Source organism: Sipha flava, unplaced genomic scaffold (genome assembly GCF_003268045.1).
Source record: "Sipha flava isolate LNK unplaced genomic scaffold, YSA_version1 325_pilon_pilon, whole genome shotgun sequence".
In the NCBI taxonomy this organism is placed as follows: Eukaryota; Metazoa; Arthropoda; class Insecta; order Hemiptera; family Aphididae; genus Sipha; species Sipha flava.
The window spans coordinates 394,511-412,747 of record NW_020273010.1 but is presented as its reverse complement, the minus strand read 5'-3'; the positions used below and the strand labels follow the sequence as shown (position 1 = coordinate 412,747).

The 18,237-nt window shown below is 28.6% G+C and overlaps 1 protein-coding gene across 2 annotated transcripts in view; it reads left to right on the top strand.

Annotated features, from left to right (window-relative positions):
* The window catches only part of LOC112686855, a 167,485-nt gene extending 163,646 nt beyond the window's left edge, over positions 1 to 3,839 (top strand). The window contains exon 8 of one of the 2 annotated variants that reach the window (XM_025559309.1): positions 3,562 to 3,839. In XM_025559309.1, coding sequence (XP_025415094.1) covers positions 3,562 to 3,648 — 87 coding nt within the window. In that variant the 3' untranslated portion in view covers positions 3,649 to 3,839. The remainder of the gene's footprint in view (positions 1 to 3,561) is intronic. The other variant, XM_025559310.1, reaches the window with a different exon arrangement.
* The last annotated feature ends 14,398 nt before the right edge of the window (positions 3,840 to 18,237 follow it).

Sequence of the window (18,237 nt, the reverse complement as noted above, 5' to 3'; positions counted from 1 at the left end):
CGAAAAAAAGTACATGTAGTTCTTCGTTGATTAAATACTTCTTGTCCTAATACAGAATGTCGTCGTTGATTCTTTTGAATTGTAAGAAATAATTTTCCTCCTCCTCATCCACCCCGTTATCCGAATCGCGAAGTTATTGATATTTTCGTTACGATTAGACATTTAAATTTTCACCAAACTCGTTTACCGACGACCACTTTCAAGTCAATTTTTGCACATATTGTTTGTATTAGGTTTGTATAAAAAAAACTAACGATAATCTCTCACTGTTTCGTAGGTATAATTTTCGCAGTTCTTCGAACGTAAGCAAATGTAGCAATTGCGTTTCATTTACCATATCTACAATAATGAAATAAATGATGATAAGATGTAGGTAAAATAAAATATTGAACAAAAAATTACACATTCGGTTGGTGAAAATACATTTATCTGTTTATTAAATTTTGGAATTATACTGTCACAATACACCATTATTTTTGCTGAGTATAAAAAAAAAATGATTCTATAAATAATTCACTCGTCAGGAAAATAATTTTCATCATAAATGTGAATTCACGATTTTAGCATTTTAACGCAAGAAACCCCCATTATGGATAATATTTTTCTTTCGTTGTTTTACAAACTTTAAAGTGCAAAAGTAATATTTGGCTTAATAATTTAATGATATAATCAATATTAGACAGCAATAAATATAAGGGCTTTAATAATTAAAGAATGATTTATTATCATGATTAAAATAGTTGTATTATTTATTATTTATTATTTATAAATTATTTATTACTTTAAGAAGTTCAATGCTATGATTTTATACTATTTTTACTATTTTATGTTATTTACTGTGAAAAATATGTATTTCATATGTAGGGTGAAAAAAATGTTAAAACTTTAAACCAAATCCTCTCCTTCCTCTTCCCGTCGATTAAAATAAACTTCTGCAAGGATCTATTAAATTCAGAACTGTAATTTTTATTCCTTAAGGGTTCTGTCACCGAACAGTCTCCTTCCTCCTATTATATTCATGTCATGTAAATATTTCCCTCATCATATTTACTTGCTGTGAATATGCTACAGATTGTAAATTTTAATATTTTAAAGTATAAAAATAAAAATGCTTTATAACCACGTATTATTGATTTGAAATACATGAATACAACAGTGCACAGTCAAAATTCACACTTAAAACCTTTCGATAAACATAATAATACTACTACTTCATGTGCTTTCAGCTGAAATATTCTTTAAAAATAAAAAACTCAAAAAAATAAATAAATATATTTATTTACATATTTATGATTTTTTCCACTTTTATTGAATTTGTAATTACGAATTCAGTCTTTATAATTGTTTTCCATTACGTTTGATGAAAAAATTACCCATACCAATATTATTTTTGATGAAAATTCATCACCATACAGACCTAAAATTGATTATTAGACTGAGATTTAACTAGATGTCTGCGTTTTGTATGTACTCTGAATTTTGTTACACCAAAGTCCGACATGATAATAAGTCGCATATTACACATCTTATACATATTCCTATTTACCATAATGTTACACAACCAAAACATATGCACTATCTTCTGCCTCCTCAAAACTAAGCTTTATAAAACACTTTAATAACAATATTATACTGCACATTACTATAATGAGATGTGATGATATTATACTACATACTGTTACGGTGATATCACTTTAGTCCTTCGACCAAGCTTTCATTCGATATAGTATTTACGTAAAATAAAATATTCATATAGTATTCAAAAAACAAATATAGTTGACACTTATTTCAATAAATACGTAGTTAAATCCATTACTTATCTGAGCCTTAGCATACAGGAGATTTACATAGTTTCCGCATGCTGATAATATGCGCGTGCGAGAATGGGCGCACACACAAACCGCATACACACACTCACACCTCCCAATGTTCGATTAAATATGTCGGATCATGAATAACGAAAACTAAAATATTATGAATGGTTCGACATAAATATGTATAATACAATATTGACATTGAGGGATAAAATACTATTCGTTTAAGAGATAAATTTTCTTGCCTTCGATATTACACACCACCCGACGATGTTCAAATGAAATCATTTTGAAAATAAAAAATACAACGCTATACAACAAATAATAATTTAATGCAGAAATTCCCGGGAGAAATTCACAATTAGTTTGATATTCTCGGTTACATTGAGAACGCATTTAAAGGTGATTTCGAAAATCATAAATAAACGAGCTGTGGTGTATAAACCACATTGACGTTACCAGGTGTTCGATTTAAACTTTAATGTTTATTACAATAATTGCCATGCAGCAAATGCTTTTTAAAGCACAACTACAGATTGCCAAAAACAAAAACTGATATATCTATAGGCAGCTACTTGATTTAAAAAAACACCGTTTAGTTTTATTTAGTTCCTAATGGGTTTTCAATACGTCAGTTTAGAATGATAAAACTATAGATTAATGTAAATAAAACTGAACGTTTTTGTAAAGTTTACGTCAATAACTTATAGACATGGAAAAAATTACTTACATTTTAAATGTATTGGAATTACAATACAAACTATATAATTTTGATCACAAAAACATTAATTTTAGTTCAAAACAATATGCTAAGTATGGTTTATTGATTTCAAATAATTTTACTCGAAAATTTGTCTCAATAACAAAAAAAAATTGTTTAAAATGTTTTTTTTGTTTAATATAATATCAAATCTGTACGTCATAATGATTTTTGTGAGCAAATTTTGCAACATAATAAAATGTTATAATAGAACGAATGACATGTTGAGAAAATCAGCCTTTGAAAATATCTTTTAATTAATAATTAATTAAAAGATATTTTCAATGAATTTTCAAGATATTTTTAAATTATTTAATAAGCCTCTACACCGTTTAGATTATATGGTGGGTATTTTAAAAAGGTGATGATAGACGTACAAGATATGAGTGAAATAAAGTGTATTTAAATGTTTATAAATTATTCAGATATAATTTTAAACTAAAACATAATTTTTTTTCGAAAAATTTGTAAAAATCAATGAAGAAAATAAAATCATGATTTTACGCTCAATCGTGCAATAACAGATTTAAATTTACCAATAATTTCTAAATAAGTCCAACGAACTCAAGTGGAAAAAAAATTGTTACATATTTATTGTTTCATAATATATAGAACCCTATTTTTAGACAAAAAAATATTATCCAAAATATTTCAAAATAAAAAATGTAACCAAAAAGTCATTAATATCTGGAAGCTATTAATAACCAATAATGGATCACGTTAAATATTGTGCTCGAAAGATATTGGACAAAAATGCTTATTTCTAATTTTTTTTAGTTCACAGTACTACGAATACTTAAACTTTATAAACACATCAATATACAATAAGTCTTTTTCAAATAATATAATAAATATCTCCAATCAATAAAATTATTTTATTGATCATAGAAAAGCATGTGTTGTACAATTATCATCGAGTCGTTTGAAGCCAACATGTCAATATTAATACACAATAATAACCTGTTTTATGTTGTTTTTGTTGAATAGGTGCTGAGTCTATTAAGTGTGATAAAATTCTACAACATGGTGCGATTGGGAGTAACATGGAAAGGTCCAGAAACCATTGAACTGTGATGTAAAATATCGGGACCAGGACGTTTTCCTGGTTCCATATCTTCTTCTGAAGACACTGATACGACTGTATCCTCAAATATGGATGATTTCTTATAATGAACACTAACAATATGTAAATGTTGTTGTATATTTTGTTTTGGTTGAAAATTATTAAAAAATGTGTAATAATAAACACAGATATTTTATTTTTACGTATTGTTTCATAATATGCTATTAACATAAGAATAATGATTTTGGTGAAATGAGATGGTTTTAATCTTGAAAATAAATATTATTTTACGTAATATTTTAGTAAATATTTAATTCTGAAAATGATTATTAATTATTATTATTAATCATCAAACAATGAGCAATCATTAACTGAACTGTAACAATAAAATATAACCTTTGGAATTTAATAACACCGATTTTTTTTCAGTAGGAAAAAAATTAATCCAAACCGAATGTGACTGAGATATCATAATCGTTCACAAAAAAATAATGTTATTAATAAAATAGTTTTTTAATAAATCGAAATCGCAAGTGACGAGAGCTTTGCAATTTAACGAGGAGTAAAAAATACTTGAGACAATACGAAGCTTGTAAGAACATAAATTCAACGACAAGAACCAAACCGTGTTCCGTTGAATAATTTTATAATACTAACATTTAAAAAATATGATGAACCCACGAACTTGTAGAAAGAAAAAAAATTATAAAACTCAACAAAATACGTAACAGTACATCCATTTAAATGGATTTAATCTCTGACGAATTATGAAGAACACCCTATGTAATATTTTTGTCCATCGATTTATCTGATAATAGTAGATCATTAATCACATGGACATTTTCAAAAGTGCTGTACAAAACTGTAAAATAATTAAATACATTTTAATTTGGAGTCACTTAAAATAAGAGTAATACTTGATCGGTATAATTTATTCAGTACATTGGGATATTATAAAAACAATATTATTTTATGTACAACAATCGAGTACCATTACAATAAATGTTTAGTGGTTTATTTTATTTTACGATAACGGTCTGAGGGAAAGAGAGACAAACATTTTGGACGAGTTACAAATTTGTCTTTGAATTTATAAGCCATGTTTCTATTTTTAATATTTCTGGCATTTCTTCAACTCCTTTTTGCCGTAGGTGTATCCACCATTCGTTTTGTAACATTCATTTTTATACACTTTTTTTTACCCATTAGTGTACACATAATATTTTGGATCAAATATTTTTTGGCCGCTTTAATCCAATTTATCCATTATTTAGACACAGTCTTTTAACACGATGTTTTCGCAACAAAAACATAAATCGTTACAATCCATTGTTAAACCACGCCCCTTGTTGCATCAATATAATTATACTCTGTTTAACTTTAAATCGAAAACTTTTCGTTGATCCAGAAACGTTAACGAAACCATCGTGTAACATAGAATATAGATAGATATACCTAAGCCTAGGTAAAAACGAACCGGAAAAATGTTTATAAGACACACATAATATTATTAAAGTATTATTATTATAATTAATATTATTTTTATTATATTTATCGATAATCATTTGTATAAAACAAACGGTTTCGAAGAAACATGTTTACATGCCACGCATAAATAAAGTGCAACGTGAAACAATCAATTCATCATCATCATTCACTGTCACGAGAATAATATACTTTTAAAGAAAAACCATTAAATTAGCAATTTTCATCAATAAAATTCTTATTCCAACCCGTGGAACGAGAACAAAAGTAAAAATTGGTTACGTGTGAAAAACGATAAAAAATCACCGCGGAGATCTTTACACCCATGATTAATGGTATTTTTATTTTTTTAAATAATATTATAATGACTACATACCTACATCGCCGCCGCAGCCGCTACCGCCGATCCTAATGGGTTGCCTTGTTGTATACCACTCGCGTACACATTATTTATACATATATTATGCTCGACAGCGTATCGTATTGTCGTTTCGCAAAAAGCTCGGTTTCGGTCAAAGGCAAAATCGTCCGTTATTAAGAAGCACCAGCGTGACATGTTGTCTCGGTCTATAAAGACGGAATCGACCAATAGGGAATCTGCGTTCAGCAGAACCGATTTCATTAGCTTTATAATAACATTAGAACAAACTGACCAAGTACAATCAAACTTGAAGGGAAAACTACGTCATTAACTGTGTTCGAACGTCGGTTTCCTACGATATTTTTATTTTCAAACGAGTCACAGGAACGTGAAACATATCGATTTGAATAAAACTCACGACTCTCTTAAAAATAAAAATACCGTAAAAACCGACTTAGTAACACGACGTGTTACGTGTTACTAACACGAATCATGTTTTTATTCTTAAAATATGATTTAGGTGAGTTTACACTAGTTTTAATATAAAAATGGTATTATTGTGGTTTTATGCACTGCCTTCACAAAAACGTTCGAACCGAATTCGCGACGACCACGTGCATTGTGTGCAACAATCATTTGATGTCCTATTCAGTCGTTACCACGTTTCAAGTTATTAATTCCAAATTGGTAATTGGAGAAATGGTATCTGGTGTAAATATGTTACGGGCAAAATGGAATACCGGGCAATGTACTCATTTCTCAGTCAATTTGGTTCTGTCCGGACAATTTGAACCTCGAATAAAAATAAATCTATTGGGTACGGTAGTAGAAATCGGTATGGAATATGAATTATATAAACATTTTAAAAATGTTACTAGAGAGACGATAACGTTATTTTTAAATATTTGTGGTTCGTGTCAGAGAAAAGGAAATAAGATGAAAGGAGGATTGGTGGTAAAACCGATTAATTCTTCGGAAATTAATTCGAGATGTCAAATTGACCTTGTTGATATGCAAACGCAACCAGATGAAGATTACAAATCTCTATGTATTTCTCGTCTCCTTGCCCTATCATCACGTCATATTAGCACGAAAATTTAACTGATTAATCATTATTAATCATTAATCAATTATTGTTCATATATTGTCGTCTGATTTTATTTACATCTATCAATCTAATATGGCTGTATGAGAAAACAATAGTTATACTATGGAAGAATTTGAATAGTGAGTAAGAAATATTATACTGATATTTTTTTACTTTATTCTGTATACAGTTATAATAAATTACTGGTAAAATATTGTATAGTGATTATTATAAATATAACAATTATTTATTGCTATTCGAGGTTCAAATTGCCCGGGTAAGACAAAATCGCCCGATATTCCCATAACACATACACATAAAATTCCTGTATGGTGTACATGTTCTGAATGCGGTACATGTGGGGCCGCACAACAAAAAAACGCAAAATCCAACCTAATTTCGCAGTATATTCGCCCGCTTTTGGAAGGTTAGGTCGTCTCGAACTTGAGTTATTTTTTTTAATTAGAGTTAACCCGACTACGATGCGGTGGTGTACTGTACTTGTGCGATAGAAGTCTTATGTGGGGATACACGACAATGCACTATTGTGTTGTATGATTTTACTCGAGGGCATCGCTACAATAGACGACATATCATTATACCATATATATATACATAGACAAGTATACACGACGAAGCGAACGCCACTTCATTCCATATTATTATTACATTACGTACGGAGTAAAAAAAAAAAAAATAAGTTCTTCTTCGTCACGATATAACATGTGCTGATTGTTACCTAACATTTTCATATGTAATATAGTTAACTCAATTAAATGCAACGCTGCAGGCGACGGTGTGTAACGAAATCCTCGATCACGTCCCGACCGGATGAAAATTGAACGTTGCGGTTGTATCGCCCAAAAATAGAAAATTATCAACCACCAACGCGGTTATATTGGTATAATATTACATATACCATTTTATGTGCCGTGATGTAATATATATGGCGGTAATATTGATTTGTTACGATGCAAGTACATACATTATGTATTATATGTACATCACGTCGTCTTCTTTGCCGTTCGATCACGCGATCGTAAACCACGTTCTTCTTGTGGTAATATTGTTATATACACCCACATCGCTGTGACAGAAATGTGACACGTGCACATAAACACTATAACCATGATCGAGAACATTATTAACGATCGGGCAAGTGAATAAAGTTAAGCTACGTGATGAATCGGGCACGTACAGAGGAGGTGGAAAGTTAGGATTTCAACAACCTCCCACCCTCTACTGGCTGAAAATGTATATTTGCGTAACTGCACTCATAGGTGTAAACTGGAGAGGACAGGGGGAAGCATTTCCCCCTAGAATAAATTAGGAGGGACAATGCCCCCTCTGATATTTAACACATCTTATTTTAAAATAAATACAAAACAACTGGTTATAGCTATAACCATACAATTTTTTTTTAAAAAAATCTTAATTTTCAAATTTAGCTTGTCTAACGTTATGTTAGATAATGAATAATGAATAATTTTATATAATAATATTTAGGTAGTAAAGCGACTTTTTTGTTTAGAAATTATAAAATATTAAAAATGTCCATGTTTTTTAATGTATGTAAGTTTACGTAACTGATACCTATAGAGCGGTCCCAATGACCGCTGCTGTTTTTAGTTTTTATTTAGGTGATAAGATATTGCTGATATGATCACGGATGTAGATTGTACCTTTCTATGGATATAGCATTGAAATAATAACCATGGTTATGAAGGTTAATATATTAGATTTTGGTCGTCACAGCTGTTTAAATTTTATAAGCAGTCTGTCAGACTACACCATACCACTAATATTATTATTTTTCTTATCAAAAATTCGAATAAATCTCATACAATTAATTTTTTTTTCGTTATTTATTATAAAATAGAAAAAGCTATTATATTTTATTCAAGTTAATAATAAATAAATATATATAAAAAAAAAATTAAATTTTATATATGATTTTTCATTCATTTCTTTTAGTTTGAGTAGGTACATACCCAAAAAAAGAGCTATTTTTACTTCAGTAATTTTTATTTAAAAATTGAAAACTTTTCGTCAATTTTTTTTTTTTATTCTACTTCAAATTATGTCTACTACAATATTAAGACGTTTTTTAAGTTTAAAATTTATTTTAAAATGCTCCAGAGCTAATCAAAACTCAAGTAGAAAATTATATGATACATTTTTAAAAATTTTCAAAACATTAATTTATTTCCTTAAAAAAATTAAATTTGATTTGAAAAATTATCATCTAATGAAAGTTGACATAAAAATGATAATATTTTTGCAAATATATGATAGTATAACTGAAATAAATGATCCAAAATTAAGCGGTAAAATTAAGAAACTAAGCGGTATGAGAGACCGCACCATACCAGTAGTGTGATTTTTTTACACCGTATCAGTTACGGGTTAATTATGTTTGATTTATTTCATTACTTAGTAATATTGATCACCTCGTACTAATCTACAATAAATGGTAATGTTAAAATATATTTACAAGTAAGTAATGTAAGGTTAACTATATAGACCAGTTGATATGTGACTATATATTTGCCCTTCCTAACAAATTTCCAAGTTACGCCCACGACCGAACTTAACGATCAATATTTTTTTGCTCGTATGATCAGGATATTAGCCAAGTAATAAGGTAATCGAATCAAACTTTCGGTCGTAATAATAATAAAGATAACCATGGTCCTTGATCGTAGTCTACCTTAAAACTCTTCTAGAAATATTTTTTGTGCTCTCGCGCATCAGGCAATAACAGTGAATTTTACAAAACGTTAACATTGTTTTAAAGATCTTCAGACACTTAGATGCAGCGAACCGCAGTTATACGACTTATACATCGGTTTTACTTTTTGAACGGTACATTTAAATTCGCCATCCGGAATAGATACAAGTGTATGTATGTATATATGTATATTTAAAATACGCGTGAAAGAGGATTTATTTTTTTCCTTCTTTTCCTTCCGTCATTATTGCGCCTAGCTAACGGGTCGTAAAATAATTACCCCATTTCCAAACTTATAATCGTCCAGCCGCATGGTAGAACACTGGCGGACGAACGTGTACACGCAAAGCAATCCACATTTATCGGGCGCTCGACCTTCTCGTTGCACGATTATCGTAACAGTCGGACTAGAACGGATAAAACGCTTTTCGGAGTTTAACCGAATGCATCGTTTTCTTTTCGTTCGCCACATTTTTATTATAATGATTATTACGTTTTCGCAGTCAAAGCATTTTTGATATGATTAAAATATTTATTATTCGTATTATTGTTTTTATGTTTTTTAAAATATCTAATAAATCTTTTGACCAATTTTTTTTGAGTTGTCGGTTGATGTGCTGAGAAAATGTGTAGGAATGCATATCATTTATGTGAGTGTTTATGTGGACATTTAATTTGGAGTGGAATCTTTTATAATGGTTTTTATAAATTTCATTTACTGTTGGTATTTTTAAGTCTTTGTATAGAACAATTTTTGCTATGTATTATGGAGCGTTTGTAATGAGTTGTAAAGAAATGGCCTGGAAAGCTTGTACTGGATGAATATTTGAGGGATTAGCAGGACCACAAATTTGAGTGGTATAAGCATATAAAGGTCTAATGTCCATTTTATAAATAAGAATTTTATTTTTAAGACTAATTTTTGATTTTAAGATTTATCATAGTAATTGAAAACGTGTATTTAATTTCTTGATTTTTTATATTGTATGGATTCAACCTTTTATATCAAATTATATCTAAGTATTTTGTACATGTTTCTAAATGTATTTATTTATTATTTAATTTAAGTGAGGACATTCATTACAGCTAAAAGTGAAATTTACTTGTATGGACTTCTCTTCATTCGTTTTGAATTTCTAATTGTCTGCCCAATCTTCAATTTGTTTTGGGTTAAATTTGAGGTCATATAAGGGTTGTTGTTAAAAACTGTACCGCTGTGTCGTCAACGAATGTTGCTAATAAAATACTGTTTAATGTAGGTATGTCAGAAATGAAAATATTATAAAATAATGGAGAAACCTGCATTTATTTGTTAGGAGCTTTCGTTTTTTTGACGCACCATAAATGTGCGATGCTCTAAATAAAATTTGATAATTTGATTGCAAGGGGTTGGAATGAAAATTTTAAGTTATTGTAGCATTGTAGTTATTGCAGTTATTACATATAAATAGTATTTAAATACGCATGAAGTTGAAGTATATGTACAAAGATTGCCACTATGGTGTATACCAGCTATGAAAATATCACATTGGTATCACGCCGGTTGTGTATTGACTCGAGAAAGTACTTGACGGCTATGGATTACGAGTGACACGAGAAATTATTGTACTCGATCCGTACACCATAAAGTGTTAAATTTTCAATTTTTAAGGTAATTTAAGTGCTCAAAGGTCGAATAATAACCCTCAGTTGGATGGAAAACTGAACGCTTTAGACAATAGTTATTTGACCTGGAAAATTGTAAAATTTGCATGTTTTGAACAAGAAATATTTTGGCTTGCGTTTCTTAATATTTCAGTAATCGTTGACATAACAAAATATGTTTATTATCCAAAATTTTATTCGAAAAATAATTTTTAACTATCGCAACTTCATTATACATATAAGGTAATATTAAAACTAAGATATAGTATTTTTGATGTTGCAAAAGATCAATTTAAAATCTTAATTAATCTTCAAATTTAATAATTGAAAATATCAACGAAAATATTACCGATTGTTTTCATTTACCTTTTACTGAGTATCATGTTATGTACAAACATGCTTGATTGACACACAATAAATAACTTGAAATAAAAATATACATGATATGCTCCATTATGTATTTTTGCTTTTTGCATTGACACTCTCACCTAAAATAAACAAATTTAATTATGAAAATGACGGTTTTTCTTGAAAATTCAAAAAACATTTTAGATTTTATCAGCCCAAGTTTCGTAAATAAAGAAGCACATTTAAATTGGTTATTCGATCTGTTTTACGTTTCAAAACCTGCTTTTGCAAACATTTCATTAGTCTAAATATATTCAGAAATATATCAATGGTTTCATGTAACCTAATATATTTCACTCTAACAATCCTGACACGATTTAGTTCTAATACCTAAAACTTGTATTATATCCTCGTAATGCGAATATTCGCTTACTGTTAGAACGTTTATTTGTATAATATATATATATATATATATATAAATTTAAAAATAACTTTTCGAGTTTTAAACAGTTCAACTCTTGCCTTTAAGTATATATAAAGTAGCCATTTTTATTATCATTACATGTAAGATATTTAATCATTGGAACATATTTCATTCCGGGTGAACTATCTGCAGACTTGCACTTCGTTATTTTTTAACTAACTACGGGTAAAAAAACTTATTGTTTTATATTTAATTAAAAATGAGATAATATGATTTTGAAAAGTTAAAATGTTCACTTTTTTCAATCCTAAAAACTAGATATTTAATTTAAAAGGTGATTGTGTGTTACATGTTCCACTAGCCACCGCCGCGCCGGTCAACATCAATTATTAAAAAAGTTTAGCCCCACATTAAATTTATGTACCGTTGCATACTATAATATGAACATTTAAAATATATAAAAAATAATAAATATGTTAATAATTTACTTAAATCATTTATAACATTGAACTCGATTGTACATGTTAATCATATGAAACACGACGTACGAACTTGTTCGAAGTGGCTACGGCGACACCAAATATAGAACCGACGTAACTTAATTGTTATCTAATTTAGTACTATATTTATAAGAAGAGATAGGATTTTTATCAACAAACAAGTGGTATCAACTAATATTTGCTATATAATTATAAAAGAAAACTTATGGAAGTATAAACCATGACTGAACAATGAAAGTAAAATTCGTAATTATTCATCAATATTTCTATGACAATAACCGTTTAGTAGTTATTATGCTTAAAAAAACAAAATAAATATATGAGCTTGAAAGCAATATGACTGTATACTTGTACAAGACAAAACACAGCGTATTAAAAACTTTTATGAGATTTAAATACTAATTAAATGTATATATAAAGAAAAATAGCAAAAAACAAAAAATCAACCTAATCAATTTATGAAGTCTTTTATGAGTGGTTGCTTTTATTCATGTGTATGAATTTATTAATTATATTTTGTATGCATCATTATTTTAATAATTAATTACAGATTGTACGCCTTATAATAAATGTTAAAATTAATCATAACAACTTGTTATGCGTTTTCATTAATATAATACATTTAGGTAAATTATAATTTAATTATACATACATATTTTTACGACTTCATTTTTAATTTGATTTTTATTACAATAAGCCTTACAAGTATTACGAATTCAAGTGAAAACGTAATTAAGGTTATTGAGAAAAATTATATTATTTAATCTAATTTTTTATTTGATTTTTTTTGTTTGTAAATTACAACTTTAAACCACGAATATCGAGTTAAAAAAACATTTTTCTACTACTAAAATAAAATGTTATCATTTGACTAATACTCTTTAATTAGGGCCGAAACAAAAAAGTCTTATTTATACTTATCAAATTCTAGTTTAAGTAATTTTTTTTAATCTATAATAAAACAGTTAGTAACATTAATTAATTACTCTACGTCAGGAGTCTCCAAACCTTTTTTTATGCCGTATCTGAGATATATTCTGGCACCGTGAACCAATATTTTTAGAGGAATATTGAGGTAATGAAATTTAAGAATAGATAATAATAGATAAGATCTATTTATAGATTTTAGAAAAATGTACGAATATATTTATTTTTTATTTTTATGTTTTTAATTTTTATAATTCAAAATTTGTTCTATTGAGATACAAGTAAGTTACTCAACAAGAAGTTTAGAATTGCATGTGTGTTAAAATTTCTTGATAGTTTAAATCAAGCATTATTGTTCCAATCAACAGTCTTATTTGTAAATGTTTGTAGCTTAAATTATTTTTGTACTTGGATTTGACGTATTTCATTTTTTAAAACATCTGTTCACGTAAGTAAGTGGACCTAAATATTGATATAATTTCACGTGCACATTTTTTCATATTTGAAATAATATTGATAAAATATCAGTTTATTTGGCTGGTTTGAAAAGCTTGACTAGCTGGAGGTTGGAGACCCCTGTTCTACGTTATGATATTTTTATATTTTAAATGTTCTGTTTTATTTGTTGTTTTTCGGGTAATGTATCAATTTTACTAATATTTTAATATATATTTTGTTGTAATTTTAACCGTTGAAATAATTAAATAAATAAATGTGCTTACAAAATACATTTTACAAATATACGAGGGGGAAATGATAAATAATGCACAAACGTGAATTTTTCGAGAATGGAGAGAAATAATTCAAATTTTAAAATAAAGTATGAAATTATATTTCTTTAGCAAAAAATTAGTATTTTATTTTTCTATATAATCAGCATTTACAAATATACATTTCTCCCAACGAATCACAAATTTTTTCATACCGTCACTGAAATATGAAGCTGGTCTCTCTTTTATCCAAGACTTCACTTCTTTTGATTTCTTCGTCCAAATTGTAATGGATACCTTTAAGGTTCCTTTTAGGTCTACAATAAAGTGGAAGTGACAAGGTGCCAAATCTGGAGAATAGGGTGAGTGTTGAATGACCCCGAAGTTTAATTTTTAAAGCGGCGCTGATTGTATTTGATGTGTGAGATCTGGCGTTATCGTGCTGCAACAAAATTGTCTCAATTGATGCACAAACATGAGACATCCATCTCCTTAATTTTTACAGTGTGTCAATGTATCGGACTGAATTTACAGTTGTCTTCTTTTCCATATAATCCGTTAGATAAGCTTTATTTCAAAAATTTTAATATTTTATTACAGCTCGTTGTTTTAATGTTGTTAAAATTATATATGTACTAGGTTCCATTCTGACACCTACTGATAGAAACAAGCAAAGTGACGTTCAAGCACAGTTTAACAATTATAAATGATAAAATAGCTATATTTTTACACTAATTTGAATTTTTTATCTTATTACTCATGTGACTTATCCGCGATTGTGCATTACTTATCATTTGCCCCTCGTACTACTTCAATATAAACTATAAAATAAAAATTTTTTTCTTTATTAATTTAAAAATGTTAATATTATTGAAACACATTTTTAGACACATTTAAACTTCCTTGTTGGAAAATCGAACTACTGCGTGTTACGAAAAATTCCAACGAAACAATACATATTTATTGATTCGAGGGTTAAAAAAAGTATACATTTATTATGAAAAGTAATAATGAATGAAACTCATTTATAAAAGTTTATATTTTTTTATGGTGAAAATGCATGGATGAATTTCTGAACTAAACTCGAATACAATTATAAGTTTTGTGTTAATTTACATAAATATTATATTTATAACAGCGCTCTATTCTACCATCACACATAAAAAACATACAGAAATGTAAATTCCGCATATTTCCACTATAATTCTTTGTATTTCCTGCATTTTAACGTTCTCGTAGTATTGTCATTTGCCTGAAATTAGAGTAAATCTGTAATATAGGGTCACAACGATCCCGGTTTGGTAATGGCAGTTTTGCAGCCGGCCCAAGGCTAACGCTATTTGTGAATCGAAAAAAAACGTGAATAATATATCCATGGCGAAATGTATACCTATAGAATAATAATAATATACTATAAATAGCACTGTTTAGTTTTTAAAATCATACTTGTTAGTATGAAAAAATAAAACCATATTTGAATATTTGAGTTTTAATTCATTATCAACCCGTTGGATTACTGTAATTAGCGTTTTAAATTTACACCACAAACAGATTTAAATTGATACATGTCTTATGAGTAACGGGACACTGGGAAAATATATCGTCAACAAACCACCCGCATCTAGAGCCGATTTAAAATACGCATATTATGTAGTTTTTTGGAGTAACAGAGAAAAAATAAATAGACCAACGGCCACAGTGGACCCATGAGTTCCACGATCTTAGTGGCATTAAATTATTTCGTCCCACGAATAAAGCATGTATGTAACGTGCATATAGTATACGTAAATAAAGTAAGTAATGTAACGGATAAAAATTAAACTTTTAACGACTAAAAATGCCCGCCCGATTTTGTCCCGATAAAATAATGGTAAAAAAATAATAATATAAACAAGCTTTTGTGACCAAATGTGTTATAATGTTATTGAAAATCAATAATAGACTAGTCAGAATTTATGGCTCCCCGTTAAATCTACCGTCCTAAGTTGGATTAAGATCTTAAATGTATTTCCGACCGCCGTATGTTCACCACTCAAATGTATATTAATACGGTTAAAAATTTATTGCGGAGTAAGTTCCGTAATGGATTTAAAAATTCATTCGGAAGAAATCTAAAGAGAGAAAAAAATCGTTTTTTTCCTGTGCGTCTTTCGGTATTCGTAAAAGTGTATGCTTCACTATTATTTATTTATTATTATTATTTTTTTTTAGCGCTGGCAAAGGTACTAATAGAATTGGAAGACCGGATTTCAGCCATCATCCCTTTTCGCCGCATTACTTTGCGTCAACACATAGATTTTGAAGGACTGTTAATGATCGACGCCGTAAAATCACTGGGCGGTCCGTGATTTTACGGTGTCGTCTCCATGCATGTCAATCAATATCGGTCCCACCAACCATCAATAACGAACGCAAACTCAAAACAACCACGCACTGCTGTCTATAAAAACAAGTGTGCGTATATTGTGTATCAATCTTTCGGATGTGTACACGAGAACAGACTTCAGGGTTAAATCTGAAAACCATATATGCATCAGTATTACACTCTGATACTGTACGTGTAGTTGTATCGTTTTGTCAAAATATAATATATCATATTCGCTCAACTCTAATATCGTGTACTGACAAACATTGGTGAACAGTGGCAAATGTTAATATTTCGCTAAATATTGATTTAGAAATTAGTCGAAAACCCAGTCTTACGCTTCATAACACAAACAATGATGTTCGATACAGTCCCCATACTAACCCCGTGTACGGTTTGCTGTATATTGTCGGTAAAAAAAATAATAATTGATTTACCAAATATTTCTTACGCTACTTACTTATTGTTATTATTATTATTACTTATTATTAGTAACTTTTATTATTTGTTCGTCAAAAATGAAAATCCTGAATACGGATAGTAACAAGATAAAACGCATTGAACACAAATAGAATAAAAACAATTTGATTAATGTATAGTTTGAATAAATTAAAAATTAAAATAGTTCGACTAGAAATGTAATCCATCGTGGGAGAAATTACGATCTATACCAACGAAGCCGTAGCTCAGTTTGAGATCAGCTGAGTTAAATTTATACGAAAATTGGATGAAAATCGTACATGTAATACGTTTATAATTTACCATTTTCAGAATTGAAGTGTGGATTAAGATTGGATAATCTTCGTTCAACGTTTACGTAACATGTTGCGATTTCCACGACAAATATTACTGATAATATTATGCTTGTTTATCGATAGCGAAAAAAAAATAACTTGAATGATTAAAATTAAAAATGTATACCTTTTGGATTGGAAAATTAAATGAAATTATCTTAACAGTAATGGTTATTGACTCTCACTGCGGCCTCTGAAATGGGAAAGGTTAATAATTGATGGCATGCTATGTCAACTTTTATATGCAGCGTCACGTTGAAGTCGGAGACAATACGTATCAAATGACGAGAAATCAATCATTCGTCATCTCGGACATAAGTTAAAAAACTTGGTCAGGTCTTGAAATATCAGAAGTGAAAAAAAACTAGCACCCAATAGAGATTATAAGATTATATTAGAATTTTTAGGATTTGACAAGAACATGTTTTAATGGAGGTGTGCCTTATGACGGACATCGCAAAAACAGGTTTCTCAGATTACAAAGCCGCAAAATCAACAATAAAGGATAAATACGTCACATCATTAAATACCCAAAGAGACTTTATTTAACTGATAAAAACAAGCGTCAACAGTTCTCTAAAAAATAGTATTAGTGAAATTGAACCAAGAAAACATAAAACCATTATTTTTTTTTACTTTTACTTTTTCTTCTTGTGTAATAATATTTAATGTACTATAAAATGTAATATTTAATCTAATATAATTTAATTATTAATTGTTTAATATTTAATCTATTACATGGTGGTTGCAAAACATCTTTCAGATAGTTATAAATACCTAAATCAAGATTGAACTCGATCAAAACTATCAGACCATCATAAATATTTTAAATTGTTCTACATTTTTATACACATTATGACGTTCAAATTTTTTTCTTTTAAAAAATCAAATAAGAAATTATTTTTTTGAATACATTAAATCTTGTTAAACTCACACAATAGGATCAGTGATGAATGATTATAATTCCTTATAAAGTTAAGATTTTATAATTATTGAAAATGTATATTCATTTGTATAAATTGTTTAACCAGTTAATTTCACCTCACCAAAAAATTCTGCTGACATCATTTTGCAGTACAAAAATATAAATATGTATATTATGTAAAACTATTTAAAATTATTAAAAATCATAATATAATATAATTATACTCAGTTAAAAACAGTTATATTCTTAAAATCCAAAGAGAAAGTATGAGAACCCACCCGGTTCCGTTATAAACACAT